The 20,413-nt window shown below is 47.9% G+C and overlaps 1 protein-coding gene across 1 annotated transcript in view; it reads left to right on the top strand.

The window, feature by feature from the left end:
- The first annotated feature begins 226 nt into the window (after positions 1-226).
- The window catches only part of LOC145359617 (protein scribble homolog), a 226,077-nt gene continuing 205,890 nt past the window's right edge, over positions 227-20,413 (top strand). The window contains 4 exon segments of the mRNA XM_080214324.1: positions 227-608; positions 14,642-14,759; positions 17,305-17,383; positions 19,332-19,421. Coding sequence (XP_080070450.1) covers positions 450-608; positions 14,642-14,759; positions 17,305-17,383; positions 19,332-19,421 — 446 coding nt within the window. The 5' untranslated portion in view covers positions 227-449.

Raw genomic sequence — 20,413 nt, 5'->3', positions numbered from 1 at the left:
CGACAAAGGGGCAGCACTCCGAAAGCTAGTGGCTTTTGCTACCACAGCAGGATATGGTGTTGTGAGGCTCCAGCCCCGCCCCCTAACCTGGGCCACGCCCCGCTCCACGGCTGTTGCCCGGACAGCCGATCTTTGCCCCTCACAAAGATGGCGGTGGGGCGGGGCCTGGTGACGTGCAGTGCGTGATGCGGTCACAGCTACGACGGAGCGTCAGAGCGGCCCAGCCCAGAGCCGAAGCGGAGAGAGCGAGGCCCAGGCTGCAGCCAGGCCCGGGGACAGAACACTGAGGGAGAGGCCCAGGCTGCAGCCAGGCCCGGGGACAGAACACTGAGGGCGAGGCCCAGGCTGCAGCGGGAGGCCGGAGCGGGCCGGCCGGCTCCGGGAAGGGGGCTCGGGCCCAGGCCGCAGTGTGGGGACGCGGCCCGGCCTCGGCCTCTCGCAGCCCGGACATGCTGAAGTGTATCCCGCTGTGGCGGTGTAACCGGCACATCGAGTCGGTGGACCGGAGGCACTGCTCCCTCAGCGGCGTCCCCGAGGAAATCTACCGCTACAGCCGCAGCCTGGAGGAACTGCTGCTGGACTCGAATCAACTGAGAGAGCTACCCAAGGTAGGGAGAGGGGGTGCAAGGGGGGGGGGAGAGGGGGTGCAAGGTGGGGGGGGGAGAGGGGGTGCAAGGTGGGGGGGGGAGAGGGGGTGCAAGGTGGGGGGGGAAGAGGGGGTGCAAGGTGGGGGGGGAGTGGGGGTGCAAGGTGGGGGGGGAGTGGGGGTGCAAGGTGGGGGGGGAGAGGGGGTGCAAGGTGGGGGGGGTGCAAGGTGGGGGGGGTGCAAGGTGGGGGGGGATTGGGGGGGAGAGGGGGTGTAAGGTGGGGGGTGCGGGGGGGGAAGAGGGGGTGGGGGGGAGAGGGGGTGCAAGGTGGGGGGTGCGGGGGGGGAAGAAGGGGTTCCGGGGGGGCGAGTGGGGGGCGGGGGTGCAAGGGGGGGCGAGTGGGGTGCGGGGGGGAGAGGGGTTGCGGGGGGGGCGGGGGTGCAAGGGGGGTTGAGTGGGGGGGCGGGGGTGCAAGGGGGGGGGCGAGTGGGGGGGCGGGGGTGCAAGGGGGGGGTGAGTGTGGGGGGGCGGAGGTGCAAGGGGGGGGCGAGTGGGGGGGGGCGGAGGTGCAAGGGGGGGGCGAGTGGGGGGGGGGCGGAGGTGCAAGGGGGGGGCGAGTGGGGGGGTGCGGGGGTGCAAGGAGGGGCGAGTGGGGGGCGGGGGTGCAAGGGGGGGGCGGGGGTGCAAGGAGGGGCGAGTGGGGGGGGTGGGGGTGCAAGGGGGGGGCGGGGGTGCAAGGAGGGGCGAGTGGGGGGGGCAGGGGTGCAAGTGGGGCGGGGGTGCAAGTGGGGGGCAGGGGTGCAAGGGGGAGAGGGGGTGGGGGCAGGGATAGGGAAGGAGAGGGGGTTGGGGAGGAGAGGGGGCAGGGATAGGGAAGGGGAGGGGGGGAATGGGGCAGGGGGAAGGGGGGGAGTGGGGTGGGGGAGGAGGAGGGGGTGGCGTGGGGCGGGCAGAGTGTGAAGGGGGTGTTTGGGGAGAAGGTAGGACGGGGGAGGGGGATCGGGGTGGTTGGAGTAGGGGATGAGCAGGGAGAGGGAGTGTTTGCAGAGTATGTGGGGGAGGGGGGCTGTGAAGTAGCTAGGCAGGGTGTAGGGGAATGAGAGAGTCCTGTCATCACACCCTTTATACTAGACTTTAGCATTTTGCCTACCACTCAGATTAGGCTAACTGGTCTGCAGTTCCCCATTTTCTCTCTGTCTCCTTTATCTTTATTCATTTTTGGGACATGGGCGTCGCTGGCTGGCCAGCATTTATTGCCCCTCCCTAATTGCCCCTTGGAGGGCAGTGGAGAGTCAACCACATTGCTGTGGCTCTGGAGTCACATGTAGGCCAGACCGGGGTAAGGATGGCAGATTTCCTTCTCTAATAGGCTTTACTGAACCAGATGAGTTTTTCTGACAATCATAGAACATTACAGCGCAGAACAGGCCCTTCGGCCCACGATGTTGCGCCGACCAGTTAAAAAACAATGACCCTCTAACCTAAACCTATCCCTTTTCGTCCATAAACCTATCCACAGATCTCTTAAACGCCCCCAAACTAGGCGCATTTACAACTGCAGCAGGCAGGGCATTCCAATCCCTCACCACCCTCTGGGTAAAGAACCTACCCCTGACATCCGTCCTATAACTACCCCCCCTTAATTTAAAGCCATGCCCCCTCGTGCTAGCTTTCCCCATCCGAGGAAAAAGGCTATCACTATCCACCCCATCTAAACCTCTAATCATCTTATATGTTTCAATAAGATCCCCTCTTAGCCGCCTTCTTTCCAGCGAAAACAACCCCAAATCCCTCAGTCTCTCCTCATAGGACCTCCCCTCCATACCAGGCAACATCCTGGTAAACCTCCTCTGCACCCTCTCCAAAGCCTCCACATCCTTCCTGTAATGTGGGGACCAGAACTGCACACAGTACTCCAAGTGCGGCCGCACCAGAGTTGTGTACAGTTGCAACATGACGCTGCGACTCCTAAATTCAATTCCCCTACCAATAAACGCCAAGACACCGTATGCCTTCTTAACAACCTTATCTACTTGATTCCCAACTTTCAGGGATCTATGTACACATACACCTAGATCCCTCTGTTCATCCACACTATTCAAAGTCCTCCCATTAGCCCTATACTCGACACATCTGTTATTCCTACCAAAGTAAATTACCTCACACTTCTCCGCATTAATGAATTACCTCACACTTCTCCGCATTAAATCGACAATGGTTTCACGGTCATCAGTAGATTCTTATTTGTTTTTAATTGAATTCAAATTCCAGCATTTGCTTTGGGTCCCCAGAACATTAGCTGAGTTTCTGGATTAATAGTCAAGTGACAATATCACGAGGGTTCCAGGGTTACATTGACCACCTTCCTATCTGCTGGAACTGTTCCAGAATGTGCAGAATTTTAGAAAATGGCACCCAATGCATCCGTTAATTCCATGGCCACCACCTTTAGTTCCCTGAGAGTCTATTATAGGGGATGTGATGACAGGACACTTGGAAAACACCAATGACTTGATTTATTATTGTCACATATTAGGATACAGTGAAAAGTATTATTTCTTGCACATTATACAGACAAAGAGTACCATTCATAGAGAAGGAAAGCAGGGTGTGGAATCTAGTGTTGCAATCACAGCTAGGGACAAAGTAAGTGTGAATTTATGAAGGGAAAATAGTGTTTGATAAACGTATTGGCGTTTTTTTGCAGACGTAACTGGCAGAATAGATGAGAGTGCGGTGATGAATGTCATGTATATAGTTTTCCAGAAAGCTTTTGATAGTATCCCACATACGGGCAACACATGGGCTGGCACTGCTACTTCACAGGGACCCGGGTTCCATCCCCGACTTAGATCACTGTCTGCAGTTTGCATGTTCTCCCCATATCTGCGTGGGTTTCCTCCGAGTGCTCCTCCCATGTGCCTTCCACATTCTGTAAGACATGCTGGTTGGGTGGATTGACCCGAACAACTGCCGGACTGTGGCAACTAGGGGGATTTCACACTCACTTCATAACTTCATTGTAGCATTAATGTAAGCCTTAATTGTGATAAATAAACTTTAACAGGTTAGTGTGAAAAAATAAAGCAGATGGGATTTTAGGGAGTGATATTGTGGTGTGGATTGAAAATGGATAAGCAGACAGGAAACCAAGTATTGCCAGTCTGGCGGAGGGGGGTGCGCGCCACGCTGTGGAACTCCATTCTGCGATGGAGTTTTGAGAGAAGTTTCTTGTTACTCTCAAGAATAAGCTGCATTTCACCTTGAAAGGATGATTGAGTGTTGGGACTGATGGACTGGCCGTTGTGTAATGGACAGTAACTGTGCCCGGCCGTTGTGTAATGGACGGAGTTCCAGCGACTAGCTGCACTCCTTTCATTCAGCTGGATTGAGTTGATACACATCCCTCTGCACTGGTCTGTACTGGGACAACGGCTGCCTTTCATGTTCCTTGGTCCAATTTGCATTGAAAATTCATGCTTCAGATCAAGAATTTGGGAATAAAATGCATCGGAACAGCCTGTTCCCCAGCTGGGACTAGTACGTACGGGGTGACGAGGGCAGATGTGGTAATTGTGTTCAAAAAACAAAGTGCACCAGACTCCTTTCTGGTTGCGATCTTTGTTTCTCACTATATGGAATAGTTTCCTTCCCACAGCTAGTGAATAGACATGAGTCAATCCCATCTCACACAAACCAGACCCCACTGAACCCCCCCACACCACACACAAACCAGACCCCACTGAATCCCCCACTGCATACAAACCAGACCCCACTGAACCCCCCACCACACACAAACCAGACCCCACTGAACCCCCCACCACACACTAACCGGACCCCACTGAACCCCCCACCACACACTAACCAGACCCCACTGAACCCCCCACTGCATACAAACCGGACCCCACTGAACCCCCCACCACACACTAACCAGACCCCACTGAACCCCCCACTGCATACAAACCGGACCCCACTGAACCCCCCCACCACACACTAACCGGACCCCACTGAACCCCCCACTGCATACAAACCGGACCCCACTGAACCCCCCACTGCATACAAACCGGACCCCACTGAACCCCCCACCACACACAAACCGGACCCCACTGAACCCCCCACCACACACTAACCAGACCCCACTGAACCCCCCACCACACACTAACCAGACCCCACTGAACCCCCCACTGCATACAAACCGGACCCCACTGAACCCCCCACCACACACAAACCGGACCCCACTGAACCCCCCACCACACACAAACCGGACCCCACTGAACCCCCCACCACACACTAACCGGACCCCACTGAACCCCCCACCACACACAAACCGGACCCCACTGAACCCCCCACCACACACTAACCGGACCCCACTGAACCCCCCACCACACACTAACCGGACCCCACTGAACCCCCCACCACACACAAACCAGACCCCACTGAACCCCCCACCACACACAAACCAGACCCCACTGAACCTTCCCCCCTCCCCCACACACACACAAACCAGACCCCACTGAACCCCCCATACACACAAACTGGACCCCACTGAACCCCCCCGCCCCGTGCGCACAAACCAGACCCCACTGAACCCCCCATACACACAAACCAGACCCCACTGAACCCCCCATACACACAAACCAGACCCCACTGAACCCCCCATACACACAAACCAGACCCCACTGAACCCCCCCCCGTGCGCACAAACCAGACCCCACTGAACCCCCCATTACACACAGACCAGACCCCACTGAACCCCCCATTACACACAGACCAGACCCCACTGTAACCCCCATACGCACAAACCAGACCCCACTGAACCTTCCCCCCCTCCCCCACACACACAAACCAGACCCCACTGAACCTCCCCCGCACACACAAACCAGACCTCACTGAACCCCCCCATCCCCCCCACACAGTAACCAGACTGTGCGAGCCTGCTCCACCATTCAGTATCCCACATTGCTGCCGACTACCAAACTAGTTCATTTTCCATTTGAACTGAATAAGAAATTGGTCCTATTTTTGCTCCAACTCTGGCTGGTACCCATTTCTTACTCATGGCATAATTACGCACTAACACTCCATATACTCATTAAAATGGGCCTTGTTTTGTACTCATTTCTCAGCTAACAATTTGAGATTGTTGTTGATGCCAACTGAAATTTCTGGAGGTCACAACAAATCAGATATAGTTCTCAACCTTCTCTTTAGGAGTATTAATGTAGGTGAGTTTTAGCTTGTGGCATGAGTAGCGTTTCTGTAACAATCTGAAAATCTGCTCACATGATGTGATAATGAACCTTGCCCCTTTGAAGCTTTTAAAGACATTGGTTGATGGATGATATCCTAAATACCATTTACTTTGAGAAGATCCTTCATCTCATATGAAGTAAATTGAACCATCATACTAACAATCTGTCCCGGTTTACCAAATCTTTTTCAAGTCTTTCAATGGTTTGTTTAGTTATTGTCAATCATAACAAGAACATGTAACCATCAAATGGACCAGCACAATTTACATGCAATCATGTCCATGGGATTTTAGGTCAGTCCCAGGGGTGTAAAGGAGATAACGGTGGTGTATTTCTTATTCGTGCACAGGATTGACACTGTCCAACGTTTTCTTCAGTCTGAGCATCCGGACCCGGCCACCAAAAATAACTAAATGCTAATTCTTTCATTCAGACTATACCAAGGCATCCTTGTCATTGATCAAGAACTCTTCCACACAGACTAGGACGAACGATCACTTGCATTCTCCACAATAGACACCCACCTTGCACTGTTAACTCAGGCTTTCTTGACACACAAGTTTTTAAATCGGGATGTGGTTGATGCGTTCCGGTTATCGTTTCTATTATTACCATATCCATCACCTTCCCCATCACAGGATCATTTCCGCTTTGTCTTTGAACTCCAGGGAAGGTGATAGCATGGTGGTATTATCGGTGGACTATTAATCCAGAAACTCAGCTAACGTTCTGGGGATGCGGGTTGGAATCCTACCACGACAGATGAATTCAGTAAAAAAAATCTGGAATGAAGAATCTACTGATGGCCATGAAACCATTGTTGATTGTGGTTAAAAATCCATCTGGATCACTAATGTCCTTTAGGAAAGGAAATCTACTGTCCTTACCCAGTCTGGCCTATATGTGACTCCAGAGCCACAGCAATGTGGGGGACTCTCAACTGCCCTCGTGCAGCTAGAGCTGGACAATGAATGCTGATGTGGGTATGCCGGCGTTGGACTGGCGTAAACACAGTAAAAAGTCTGACAACACCAGGTTTTAGTCCAACCTATTTATTTGATAATATACTCACAATATACTAACCCCGAAAGCTTGTGAGTATATTATCAAATAAATAGGTTGGACTAAAACCTGGTGTTGTCAGACTTTTTACAATGAATGAACAAATAAAAAAAACCCATGATCTCCTGAATGAGCTGGAAAATTGCCAGAGAGAGACGTCTTTGATGTTGTCCACTCAACTCCATGTTGGTCATGATGTCGCATTTTAAAAGAATGATCTTTTCCGTGTCTGTCCTTAAAATCTTATCAGTGGCTTTGGCAGGAAGTTGCTGCAGCTTTTGTTGGTATTTAATCTCAGGAATTAAGGATACAGCAGCACTAATAGCAACCTCCATCCTAATAGGTTGTCCACTTCAGAATCACCGTGAACCTGTGTGGTTCACCCTGTATGAATAAGACTCGCAGTCAGAGCTCTTCAGCATATTTCTGCACATTCTCTTCTTTGCAGTCAATTTTCAATTTGTAAATTCCTTTTGTGGAAATTAACTTGATCATCATAAGGGTGGCCAGATTCTTCTTTGAATATTCTCCTCAGGGAAAGCTGGTCTAGCCCAACACACTTTTGCAATGTGACTCATTTTGCCACAATTCATGCATTACCTTTCCTCGCTCCAGCACTCATTTTGACACATCTGTGACATGCCTGTTGCTCTTTTGATTTCTTACACGCAGTTTCCAATTTGTGGATCTCCATTCCTGAACCAAATTGGGAAGTCTCTTTCGCAGCCAGTTCCATCGACACTGATTTCTACTGCTGTCTTTAAAGTCAAAGCACGTTCAGTAAGCAATCCTCTTTGGATAGCCTCATTTTGAAGACCACAAACTAGAATATCTCGAAGAATATTTTGGAATGACTCACTAAACTCAATGTTGTGCCAGGTTTTTTAGGGTTGCCACAAAGTGAGCAACGCTTTTCACTTTCCACTTGATTCCATCGATTGAACTGTTCCACGATGATCAGTGGCTTTCCAAGGACCTTTGTCAAGTCTTTGTAAATTTTAGTTCCTGGCTTTAGAACATAAGAACATAAAAAATAGGAGCAGGAGTAGGCCATCTAGCCCTTCGAGCCTGCCCCGCCATTCAATAAGATCATGGCTGATCTGTCGTGGCTCAGTTCCACTTTCCCGCCCTCTCCCCATAACCCTTAATCCCCTCTCTTATCAAGAACCCATCAACCCGCTTCTTAAAAATATTTAGCGAGGCAGCCTCCACCACTTCAACGGGCAGAGAATTCCAGAGATTCACCACCCTTTGAGTGAAGAAGTTCCTCCTCAACTCCGTTCTAAACCGCCTCCCCCTTATCTTGAGGCTGTGCCCCCTAGTCCTACTGTCTTTTTTGAGCGGGAAGAGTCTCTCCACCTCTATCCTATCCATCCCATTCATCATCTTATACGTCTCAATGAGATCTCCCCTCATTCTTCTAAACTCTAACGAGTACAAGCCCAGTTTATTCAGCCTCTCCTCATAGCTCAACCCCCTCAACTCCGGTATCAGCCTAGTAAACCTCCTCTGCACTCCCTCCAAGGCCAAAATATCCTTGCGTAAGTACGGCGCCCAAAACTGCACACAGTACTCCAGCTGCGGCCTCACCAATGCCCTATACAGCTGCAGCAAGACCTCCCTACTTTTATATTCAATCCCCCTCGCTATGAAGGCCAGCATCCCATTCGCCTTCCTGACCACCTGCTGCACCTGCAAGCTGGGTTTTTGCGACTCATGCACAAGGACCCCGAGGTCCCTCTGCACCGTCACCTGCTGCAGTTTTTCGCCACGTAAGTAATAGTCCTTCCTACCATTCTTCCTACCAAAGTGGACCACCTCACACTTGCCAACATTAAATTCCATTTGCCATTTCCTGGCCCATTCGCCCAGCCTATCTAGATCCTTCTGCAGACTCTCCACACCCTCCGCACAATTTGCTTCCCCCCCAATCTTGGTGTCATCAGCAAATTTCGACACCATACACTCGGTTTAGTGGACGAAGCAAACTCCGGAGCAAAGGTTTTACTGATTGTACTGGGAAAAGTTGGTATGAACAAATGGTTTTCAATTTTATTTGCTTGTACTGAAAACACCCTGAGGAACTGCATAATTCATTTCCTTAATTGAAAGGGCCTTTAGGTCCGATCTGAGCCGCCATTTGCCTTGCAGTCTGCATATAGATTGGGGGAGTCAAATTAGTCACAGTACAATAGAGGAGGAATTTCTGGAGTGTATACGGGATGGTTTCTAGAGCAATACACTAAGGAACCAACAAGGGAACAGACCACCTTGGTCTGGGTGTTGTGCAATGAGAAAGGATTAGTTAGCAATCTAGCTGTGAGAGAACCCTTGGGGACGAGTGACCGTAATATGGTAGAATTGTTTGTCAAGGTGGATAGTCCTGAATCTCAGTAATGGGAACTATGATGGTATGAGGCATGAATTGGCCATGATGGACTGGGAAAGACAGCGGACAGGCAATGGCAGGCATTTAAAGGATGAATAGATGAACTCCAGAAGTTGTTTATTCCTGTTTGGAGCAAGAGCAGTAAGGGAATTGTGGCCAAACCGTGGCTTACAAGTGAAATTAGAGTGTCAGATTCAAGGAAGAAGCATACAAATTGGTAAGAAAAAGCAATCGGTCTGAGGATTGGGAGCAGTTTAAAATTCAGCAAAGGAGGAGCAAGGATAGATTAAGAAGGGAAAAATAGAGTGTGAAAGTAAGCTAGCAGCAACATGAAAACTGACTAAAAGTTTCTATAGGTGTGTAAAGAGAAAAAGATTGACAAAAATGAATGTGGGCCCATTACAGTCAGAAACGGGAGAATTCATAACGGGGAATAAAGAAATGGCTGGGAATTACATTTATACTTTGCTTCAGTCTTCACAAAGGAAGACATGAATAATGTACCAGAAATGCTGAGAGAAACATGTTTTAGTGAGGAGCTGAAGGAAATCGGCATTAGTAGAGAAATGGTTTTGGGGAAATTTGATGGTGGATAAATCTTCATAGAATAGAATCATAGAATCCCTACAGTGCAGAAAGAGGCCAGTTGGCCCATCGAGTCTGCACTGACCACAATCCCACACAGGCCCTATTCCCATATCCCTACATATTTACCTGCTAATTCCTCTAACCTACACATCGCAGGATACTAAGGGGCAATTTTAGCATGGCCAATCAACCTGACTTGCCCAGGCCTTCTCCTCTGCCCTATCTCCACAATCCCATGCATTTACCCCACTAATTCATCCCAGAATACTTAAGGAAGTGGCCCTGGAAATAGTAGATCCATTGGTAGTTATTTTCTGAAGTTCTTTGGATCGGTTCCTACAGATTGGAGGGTCGCTGATGTAAGGGAGGTAGAGAGAAAACAGGGAACTACAGACCAGTGAGTCGAACATTGGTACTGGGGAAGTTGGTCGAATCCATTATCAAGGATTTCATAACTCAACATTTGGAAGGTAGTGGGATAATCAGACACAGTCAGCATGGATTTACAAAAGAGAAATCATGCTTGATGAATCTATTGGAATTCTTTGGGGATGTAACTAGTAGAGTTGATCAATGTGAACCAGTGGATGTGGTTTATTTAGACTTCCAGAAGATTTCCAACAAGGTCTCACGTAACAGACAACTATATAAAGTTAAAATGTATGGGATTGCAGGTAATGTCTTGAGATGGATAGAAAGCTGGTTAGCAGATAGGAAGCAATGAGTGGGCATAAATGGGTCTTTTTCTGATTGGCAAGCAGTGACTAGTGGGGCTCCACAGGGATCTGTGCTGGGACCCCAACTGTTCACATTATATATTAATGATTTGGAAGAGGGAACTGAATGTATTATCTCCAAATTTGCAGATGATACAAAGTTGGGTGGGAGGGTGAGCTGTGAGGAGGATACAGATGCTTCAGTGTGATTTGGACAGGCTGAGTGTGTGGGTATCTGCATGGCAGATACAGTATAATGTGGATAAATGTGAGGTTATCCACTTTGATAGCAATAATAGGAAGACAGATTATTATTTGAATGGATGTAAATTGAGAGAGGTGTACACTCAGTGAGACCTTGTGTCCTTGTGCATTAGTTGCTGAAAGTAAGCGTGCAGGTACAGCAGGCAGTAAAGAAGGCAAACGGTATGTTGATTTGATTTATTATTGCCACATGTATTAGTATATAGAAAAAGTATTCTTTCTTGTGCGCGATACAGACAAAGCACACCATTCATAGAGAAGGAAACGAGAGGATGCAGAATGTAGTGTTACAGTCATACTAAGGTGTAGAGAAAAATTAACTTAATGCGAGGTAGGTCCATTCAAAGGTCTGACAGCAGCAGGGAAGAAGCTGTTCTTGAGTCCGTTGGTACGTGACTTCAATTTTTTGTATCTTTTTTCCAATGGAAGAAGGTGGAAGAGAGAATGTCTGGGGTGTGTGGGGTCCTTAATTAAGCAGGCTGCTTTGCCGAGGCAGTGGGAAGTGTAGACAGAGTCAATGGATGGGAGGCTGGTTTGCCTGATGGACTGGGCTTTGTTCATGAAGCCCAGTCTTGGGCAGAGCAGGAGCCCCTACCAAGCTGTCAGATAGAATGCTTTCTGTGGTACATCTGAAAAAGTTAAGTTTAAGTTTTTAATTCTAAATCTTATTTATTAGTCTCACAAACAGGCTTTTGTTAACACCGCAATGAAGTTACTGTGAAAATCGCTTAGTTGCCACTCTGGTCCCTGTTCGGGTACGCTGAGGGAAAATTTAGCATGGCTGAAACACCTAACCAGCACTTCTTTCAGACTGTGGGAGGAAACTGGAGCATCCAGAGGAAACCCACACAGACACAAGGAGAGCGTGCAGATTCTGCACAGGCTGTGACTCAAGCTGGGAATCAAACCTGGGTTCCTGGCGCTGTGAGGCAGCAGCGCCAACCACTGTGCCACCATGCTGCACATGGTATTGGTGAGAGTCACAGCGGACATGCCAAATTTCCTAAGTCTGAGAAACTAGAGGTGTTGGTGGTCTTTCTTAACTATAGTGTTAGCATGAGGGGACCAGAACAGGTTGTTAGTGATCTGGACACGTAAAAACTTGTGACTCTGGACCCTTTCTTCTTCGCCCTCGTGGACAGTGGCATATTCTCGATGACGCTTCCCGAAGTCAATGATGATCTCCTTTGTTTTGTTGATATTGAAAGAGAGAGTATTGTCGCCGCACCAGTTCACCAGATTCTCTATCTCATTCCTGCACGCTGTCTCATCATTGTTTGAAATCCGACCCACTGTCGTCAGCAAACTTGAAAATCGAATTGGAGGGGAATTTGGCCACGTGACCATAGGTGTATAAGGAGTATAGTAGGGGGCTGAGAACACAGCCTTGTGGGGCACTGGTGTTGAGGATGATCGTGGAGGAGGTGTTGTTGCCTCTCCTTACTGATTGTGGTCTGTGAGTTAGGAAGTTCAGGATCCGGTTGCAGAGGGAGGTACCGAGGCCCAGGCCATGAAATTTGATATTTCGTAGGAATAATAGAGTTATGTTGGCCTTCATAGCAAGAGGATTTGAATATAGGGACAGGGATATTTTGCAGCAATTGAGTAGGGTGTTGGCGAGGCCACACTTAAAGTATTGTGTACAGTTTTAGTGTCCTTATCTGAGGAAGGGTGTCCTTGCTATAGAGGGAGTACAGTGAAGGTTTACCAGGCTGATTCCTGGGGTGGCAGGTCTGTCATATGAGGTGAGACTGAGCCGGTTAAGATGATATTCACTGGAGTTTAGAAGAGTGAGAGGGAATCTCATAGAAACGTATAAAATTCTAACAAGATTGGACAGGGTAGATTCAGAAAGAATGTTCCCAATGGTGGGGAGTCCAGAACTTGAGGTCACAGTAACCAAATCCCACTGAAGCCCCCCCCCTACACACAGTAACCAAATCCTACTGAATCCCCCCCCTACACACAGTAACCAAATCCCACAATTGTAAAATGCTTTCAGACTTATTATTGTGACAGTGTTCTGTATATCTGAAAGTTGATGTGTGACATTTTGGGCTGTTTTTATCTCACTCCTGTGCTCTGCTTTCCCCGCTCCTGTGAGTGTGTCATTTTCCTGTTTGTAATTGTCTCTGTTCTGTGAATATGATTATCCTTGTTGGTAGTTGTACCTGCCCTGAGTGTGTGTGTGATTTTCCTGTTGATAGTTGTACCTGTCCTGAGTGTGTGTGTGATTTTCCTGTCTGTGAGCAGTAACTTTCCTCGGCTTCACTTGCCCTGTCCTGTGAATGTGCAATTTCCCTGGGCTCTACTCGCCTGTTCATCAGAGCTGCAGTCTCCCCAAGGAACTCGTTGACACGCTACCCATCCGATAAAGGTTTTTGCAAGCACATTGGGATTGAGGGTTATAGCTAGGCCTATTAGGTAGGGATATGATCGGTGCAACTAGTGGGCCGAAGGGCCTGTTTGTGCTGTAGTTTTCTATGTTCACATGTGCAACCTGTCCAGTTGAGGCAGTGCTTCCGTGTTGAAAAGATGCATTTGAACAGTTCTTGCCCAGTTTGTTGTGCCATGTCGCAATGTTTCCTGAAGTGTTTCTCTGGAACTGAAGGCTGATGAGTGTGTTTAATATTAGTTTCAGTACTCTCCCTGTTCGAGAGCTTCGAAATTCCCTTAACCAGGCAGGCAACCCGCTAGCTTTGGCACTAATAATTCATTACTTTGAGAGTTAATGAGGTGTGGATAATGATTCCATTCTGCACTTGTCAATCATTGTATCAGGAAAGAGACGTTTCTCGCTTCCGTACTTAGCATGTACTGAATGAAGAGAAAAGCTAGCGAGCCAACCCGAGCCTGGCTTGTTTTAAACATGCCATGATGCAATTGTACCATGAGAACAGTGGAAGGCCTTTCAGCTGTTCTCCCTCGGTATTTGATAACAGCCAACCTGTATCTCAACTCCATTTAGCTGCCATTGATCAGTATTCTTCAATGTACTTTCTGAACAAAGACAGTCGCTCTTAGTCTAGCGGACTTCAATTATTCTAGCATCCAGGGAGAGTGTTCCAGGTTTCCACACTCCTTTGTCTGACAAAGTACTTCCTCATATCATAGTTGAATGGCCTTGCTCAAATTTCAAGATTATATTGTTAGTTCTGGAATCTTTCATCAAAGGAAATAGATTTGGTCTATCCAGCTTATCAGCGATGTGAGACAAAGACTGACTGATCAGTAATTAGAACTGAGGTATAAATATTCTTGATCAGTCAGAATGATGAAGCAGACTCAAGAGGTTCGTGGTGGACTCAATGGTGGATCAGGCTGGCATGATAGAAGGAATTGGACTGAGGCGGGGGGGAGACATTGAGTAGGACGGAGGACTGAGATTGAGCAGGTTCTGGAGTGACAATGGTGGAGTTGGCATTAGGAGCTTGCGACAGCATTGTTTAGGACAAATAATTTTGGAGGCATGAGCCACTGGCTTAACACTTCCAACCTCATGCACACCTCAGTGTGTGTGTGTGACTGGGAAGTAGTGAGAGTTGAGGGAGATAATTAATGCCTGAGAAGGATTCTGAGAATGTGAGAGCCCAGAACAGCAATGGGTGTCTCGGGAAGGGTGTGAACTGTGCAGGATTGGAGGAAACGAGACAAAAAGTTGGAGGGAGAAGATACTGAACAGTTTGTAAACTGCACAAGGAAGGTAAATTTTCTATTTGTACACCACTCCAACCTCTTCAGTAGACTCAGACCCCTTCTCACTTCTATTTCTATGCCTAACAGCCTTTCTTCAGATTGTTAAACCTGCGGAAACTGGGACTTAGTGACAATGAGATCCAGAGGCTGCCTCCGGAGGTCGCAAACTTCATGCAGCTTGTCGAACTTGACATCTCTCGCAATGGTGAGCGTGTGTGTATTATGGGGATTGTGTGTACATCAATAAAAGTTTTGTACTGGCAAAAGGGAAAATTTGCTGGAATGAGAGTGGTCTTGGCTGGACTGCATCGCTCGAGGATAAATCAGTGGGAAACAATAAAAACTGACATCCTAAATGTACAAAGCTGGCATGTTCCCTCCAAAAATAAGAGTAGTACTGCCAAATCTGCACCCCCCCCCCCCCCCCCACAAGTTGTCAAGAGAGCATGGAAAAAGATTAGCAAATAAAGTTAAAGAAAACCCAAAGATATTTTACCAATATATTATAGTAAAAGGTGAAACCTATCAGAGATGAAGAAGGGAACTTGGGTGTCAACGCAGAGGCTGTGGGAAGGGTTTTAAGTAAACATTGTGTGTGTGTTTACAAAGGAAAGGCATGATGCAGATTTAATAGTCCAGAAGGAATACTGAAATATTGGACTGGATAATCATAGAGAGGAAGTACAAAGCACAGCATTGGAACAAGCCTTTCGGCCTTCCGAGCCTGTGCAATCATGATACCCTAATTGAACCAAAAAATATGTACTTCTGCCCTTATCCCTCTATTCCCTCCCTATTTATGTACCCATCCAGGTGCCTCTTAAATGTTGCCAATGTGTCTGCTTCCACCAGCTCCTCTGGCAGAGCATTCCAGGCACCCACCACTCTCTGTGAAAACTTCCCCCGCACATCTCCCTTAAACTCCCCCCCCCCCCCCCCCCCCCCCCCCCCTGAACCTGTGTCCCCCTGTGTAATTGACACTTCCATTCTGGGAAGGAACCTCTGACTATCCACCCTGTCTGTGCCTCTCACCATTTTGTAGACCTCTAACAGGTCTCCCCTCAGCCTCTGTCTTTCCAATAAAAACAATCCCCGTGTATTCAACCTCTCCTCAGAGCCAACACCCTCGAGACCAGGCACCAACCTGGTGAACATTCTTTGCACTCTCTCCAAAGCTTCCACATCCTGGTAGTGTGGTGACCAGAACTGCACACAATGCTCCAAATGCAGCCTAACCAATGTTTTATATAGCTGCAACATGATTTCCCAACTCCTGTACTCAGTGCCCCGGCTGATGAAGAAAAGCATGCCATATACCTTCTTAATCACCTTGGCCGCCTGTGTTGCCACTTTTAGGGAACTGTGGACCTGCACGCCCAGATCCCTCTGTATGTTAATGTTCCGAAGGGTTCTGCCATTTATAGTATAATTTACACCTTAATTTGATCCTCCAAAATGCATCACCTCACATTTGTCTGGATTAAACTCCATCTGTCATTTCTGTGCCCAAGTCTCCAATCTAACGATATCCTGTTGTATCCTCTGGCAATCCCCAGCACTATCAGCAACTCCACCAATCTTCGTGTCATTCACAAACTTACTAATCAGACCCCCCTCATTCCCCTCCAGATCATTTATGTATACAACAAACAACAGAGGTCCCAGCACTGATCCCTGTGGAACACCACCAGCTACTGGTCTCCATTCTGAAAAACACCTTTCCACTGCTACTCTCTGTCTCCTATAACCAAGCCAGTTCTGTATCCATCTGGCCAGCCCACCCCAAATCCCATGTGATTTCAGTTTTTGTACCAGTCTGCCATGGGGAACTTTGTCAAATGCTTTACTAAAGTTCATATAAACTACATCCACAGCCTTCCCTTCATCAATTTTCTCTGTCACCTCTTCTAAAAAGTACTCAAGAGTTGGAATCCTTGAAAGTTGAGAAGGTGCCAGCGCCAGATGGATTGTTTCCAAGGCTTATGAAGGGAGGATCCAACAGCTGTTCTGAGGATGATTTTCCAATCCTCTCAAGATACAGGAAGCTGCTGGAGAAATGCAAATATAGTTTCATTGTTTAAAAGGGAGCAAAGGAAATACGAAATAATTCTAAGCCAGTTACTCCTACATCAGTGGTGGGTAAACTAGTAGAATCAATCCTAAGAGATTGGATTAACTGTCAGGTAGAATAACCTCCGCCAGTACGGGAATGGAATTTGTGCTGTTGGCCTAGCTCTGCATCGTGAACCAGCCGACTAAACTGAACCCACTGCTGAGTGTGTATGTATTATGTTTGTTAATAAACCATTTCTTGTTGGAGCCACAGTGCGTTGTCTCCCAATCTGCTCCCTGAGGGTTTACTTCCCTGAAGACCAGTAATGAATGGTGCAGTTCTACAGCAATCAAGTTATTTCCCCTGAGTGATTTTTCATCCACAGATGTGTTTTTAATGGAATTCCAATTCTCTGATTGTATTTCCACTCTAACTGTCTGATTATTCGTCTAATTTAACCATTATGCTATATGGTATTTGCTTCCTTTATTTCATTGCCTGGTGTGTGTTATACACCAACCCTGATCCCTGACATCCTGCAGATCTCTCCTCCTCCTCCCAGGACTGATGGATCTGCTGAGATTTCTGACTCCACTGTGGTGTTCTGCATCGGTTCTGTATTGCTGAATTTTCTGTTCAGAGGAACCTACTGTGAGGACAGATATTAATGTAGGGAGATTTGTTTTTGTCTCCGCAGATATCCCAGAGATTCCTGAAAGTATTAAATTCTGCAAGTCTCTGGAGATAGCTGATTTCAGTGGGAACCCCCTCTCCAGGTACAGTAACAATGCTTAGAGATACAAGCCAGCAGTGTGATGGAATACTCCCCACTTGTCTGGATGGGTGCAGCTCCAACATTCCAGAAGCTCAACACCATCCAGGATAAAGCAGCTCCACTCTTGATTGGCACCCCATCCACAAACATCCACTCCCTCCACCACCAACACACAGTGACAGCCGTGTGTACCATCTACAAGATGCACTGCAGCAACTCACCAAGACTCCTTAGGCAACACCTTCCAAACCCACCACCACTTCCATCTAGAAGGACAGGAGCAGCAGATACCTGGGAACACCGCCCACCTGGAGATTCCCCTCCGAGTCACTCACTATCCTGATTTGGAAATATATCGGCCGTTCCTTCACTGTCGCTGGGTCAGAATCCTGGAACTCCCTCCCTAACAGCACTGTGGGTGTACCTACACTTGGACTGCAATGGCTTAAGAAGGATGAAATGCTAGCCTAGCCATTGATTCCCACACCCTGTGAATGAATTTTAAAAAATGGAGTTGTTCTTGAGGCACCTGGTGTGAAGAGCACAAATTGAAGAGGGATGGTGGTGAAGTGAGCAATCACTAAGATGTAGGAGCAGAAATAGGCCATTGGGGCCATCATCTCTGCAGTACCATTCAGTGAGACCATGACTGATCTGATGTGAATGTTAGGGACATAGAGCAATATAGTATGGAAACAGCCCAACCAGTCCATGCCAACCATGGTGCCCTCCCAGCGAGCCCCAATTGACCACATTTGGCCCAATCCCTTCATTTTCAATGTTGCTATTGAACCTGCCTCAACCACTTTGTTTGCAGCCCATTCCATACACTCTCTGCCCTCTGTGAAGAAGTTGCCCCTCAGGTCCCTTTTAAATCTTTCCCCCCTCAGCATGGATGAGATCCTAAATGGATGTTTCTGATCAGATTGTGACTATTCGAATGTTGGTAGATTCTGTCCCTCAGAATCCCCTCCAGTAACTTACCCAACTGATGTCAGGCTCACCGGTCTATAATTCCCTGGCTTATCTTTGCTTCCCCTCTGAAACAACGGCACAACAGTAGCCATCCTCCAGTCTTCTGGACCTTCACCGGTGGGGAGAAATGAAGCACTTATCTCTGAAAGGGTCTCTACAATTTCTTCCCTAGCCTCCCATAAGATCCAAGGATGCGCTTGATCAGGCCCAGGGAGTCTATACACCTTCTGTGCTGTAAGGCTGCAGATACCACCTCCCTACCAATATGCATGTGACCCAAGATGTCACCTCTTGATTCGCTTATTTCTTTAGCACCCGTAATCAATAAACACTGTGGAGAAGTATTCATTGAAAACCTCACCCATGTCCTGTGGCTCCACACACACACATCCATGCTGATCCTTAAGGCGACTTATCCTCCCCCTGTCCACCCACCTCAAATCCACTTTCTCATCTCAACACTTCTGATTCCCTTACTGATTAAAAATCTATCTGCCTCAGCCTTGAACAATACTGAACAATCCAGCCTCTGCTGCCTTCTGCGATAAATTCCACTGATTCACTTCCCTCTACTAATATTTCACTACTAATGGGGTGGTACTACTGCCTTGCAGTGTCAGGGACCTGAGTTCAATTCTAGTCTCGGGTGATTTTCTGTGTGGAGCCTGCAAACTCAGGATACAGTTGGATAATTCCCTAGAAAGACCTTTATACGTGAGTATCCAAAACCATGAATGCATTTTTGATACTGCAACCATTCAGATGTCTCCAGGAGTGCAGCCTTGTTCTGAAGCAGCATCTCCTTCGATTTACACCAAACAAAATAGCTGGTTTGCCTTGGGTGCGTGATGTATGTTTGCCTTGCCGTTTGCGGCCCCTCCCCTGCTAAGTCCACCTTGCCATGCTGCGTGCACATCCTGCCTGGTCTGCCTTCTGCCTTCCCCCCTCATGTGTTCACATTGTCTGTCTTGCAGGCTGCCTGATGGATTCACGCAGTTACGGATCCTCGCACACCTGTCCCTCAATGATGTCTCCCTGCAATCTCTGCCAAATGATATTGGAAAGTAAGTCAGTTCCTTCCATATGCAAACAGTGATGACAATTACACTTAGCATTGATTTGATTTATTATTGTCACATGTGTTAACATACAGAGAAAAGGATTGTTTCTTGTATGCTATATAGACAAAACATACTGTTCATAGAGAAGGAAAGGAGAGAGTGCAGAATGTAGTGTTACAGTCATAGCGAGGGTGTAGAGAAAGATCAACTTAATGCATCCATTCAAAAGTCTGACAGCAGCAGGGAAGAAGCTGTTTTTGAGTCGATTGGTACATGAGCTCTGACTTTTGTATCTTTTTCCTGAAGGAAGAAGGTGGAAGAGAGAATGTCTGAGGTGCGTGGGGTCCTCCTTAATTATGCTGGCTGCTTTAACGAGACAGCAGGAAGTGTAGACAGAGTCAATGGCTAGGAAGCTGGTTTGCGTGATGGATTGGGCTACACTCACAATCTTTTGTAGATACTTGAGGTCTTGGGCAGAGCAGGAGCCCATAACAAGCTGTGAAACAACCAGGAAGAATGCTTTCTATGGTGCATCTGTAAAAGTTGGTGAGAGTCGTAGCTGACATGCCAAATTTCCTTAGTCTTCTGAGAAAGTAGAGGCATTGGTGGGGCTTTCTTAACTATAGTGTCAGTATGGGAGGACCAGGACAGGTGGTTGGGGATCTGGGCACCTAAAAGCTTGAAGGCTCAACCCTTTCTACTTCATCCCCGTTGATGTAAACAGAGGCATGTTCTCCTTTACGCTTCCTGAAGTCGATGACAATCTCCTTCATTTTGTTGACATTGATAGAGAGATTATTGTTGCCACATCAGTACACTAGATTATCTACCTCATTCCTGTTCTCTGTCTTGTTGTTTGAGATCCAACCCATTATGGTGGTGTCATTAGCAAACTTGAAAATCGAATTGGAGGGGAATTTGTCCGCACCGTCATAGGTGTATAAGGAGTATAGTAGGGGGCTGAGAACACAGCCTTGTGGGGCACCGGTGTTGAG

The sequence above is a fragment of the Carcharhinus amblyrhynchos genome, chromosome 2, assembly GCF_965287045.1.
Source record: "Carcharhinus amblyrhynchos chromosome 2, sCarAmb.v2.hapA, whole genome shotgun sequence".
In the NCBI taxonomy this organism is placed as follows: Eukaryota; Metazoa; Chordata; class Chondrichthyes; order Carcharhiniformes; family Carcharhinidae; genus Carcharhinus; species Carcharhinus amblyrhynchos.
This window is presented reverse-complemented; position numbering and strand designations above follow the sequence as displayed.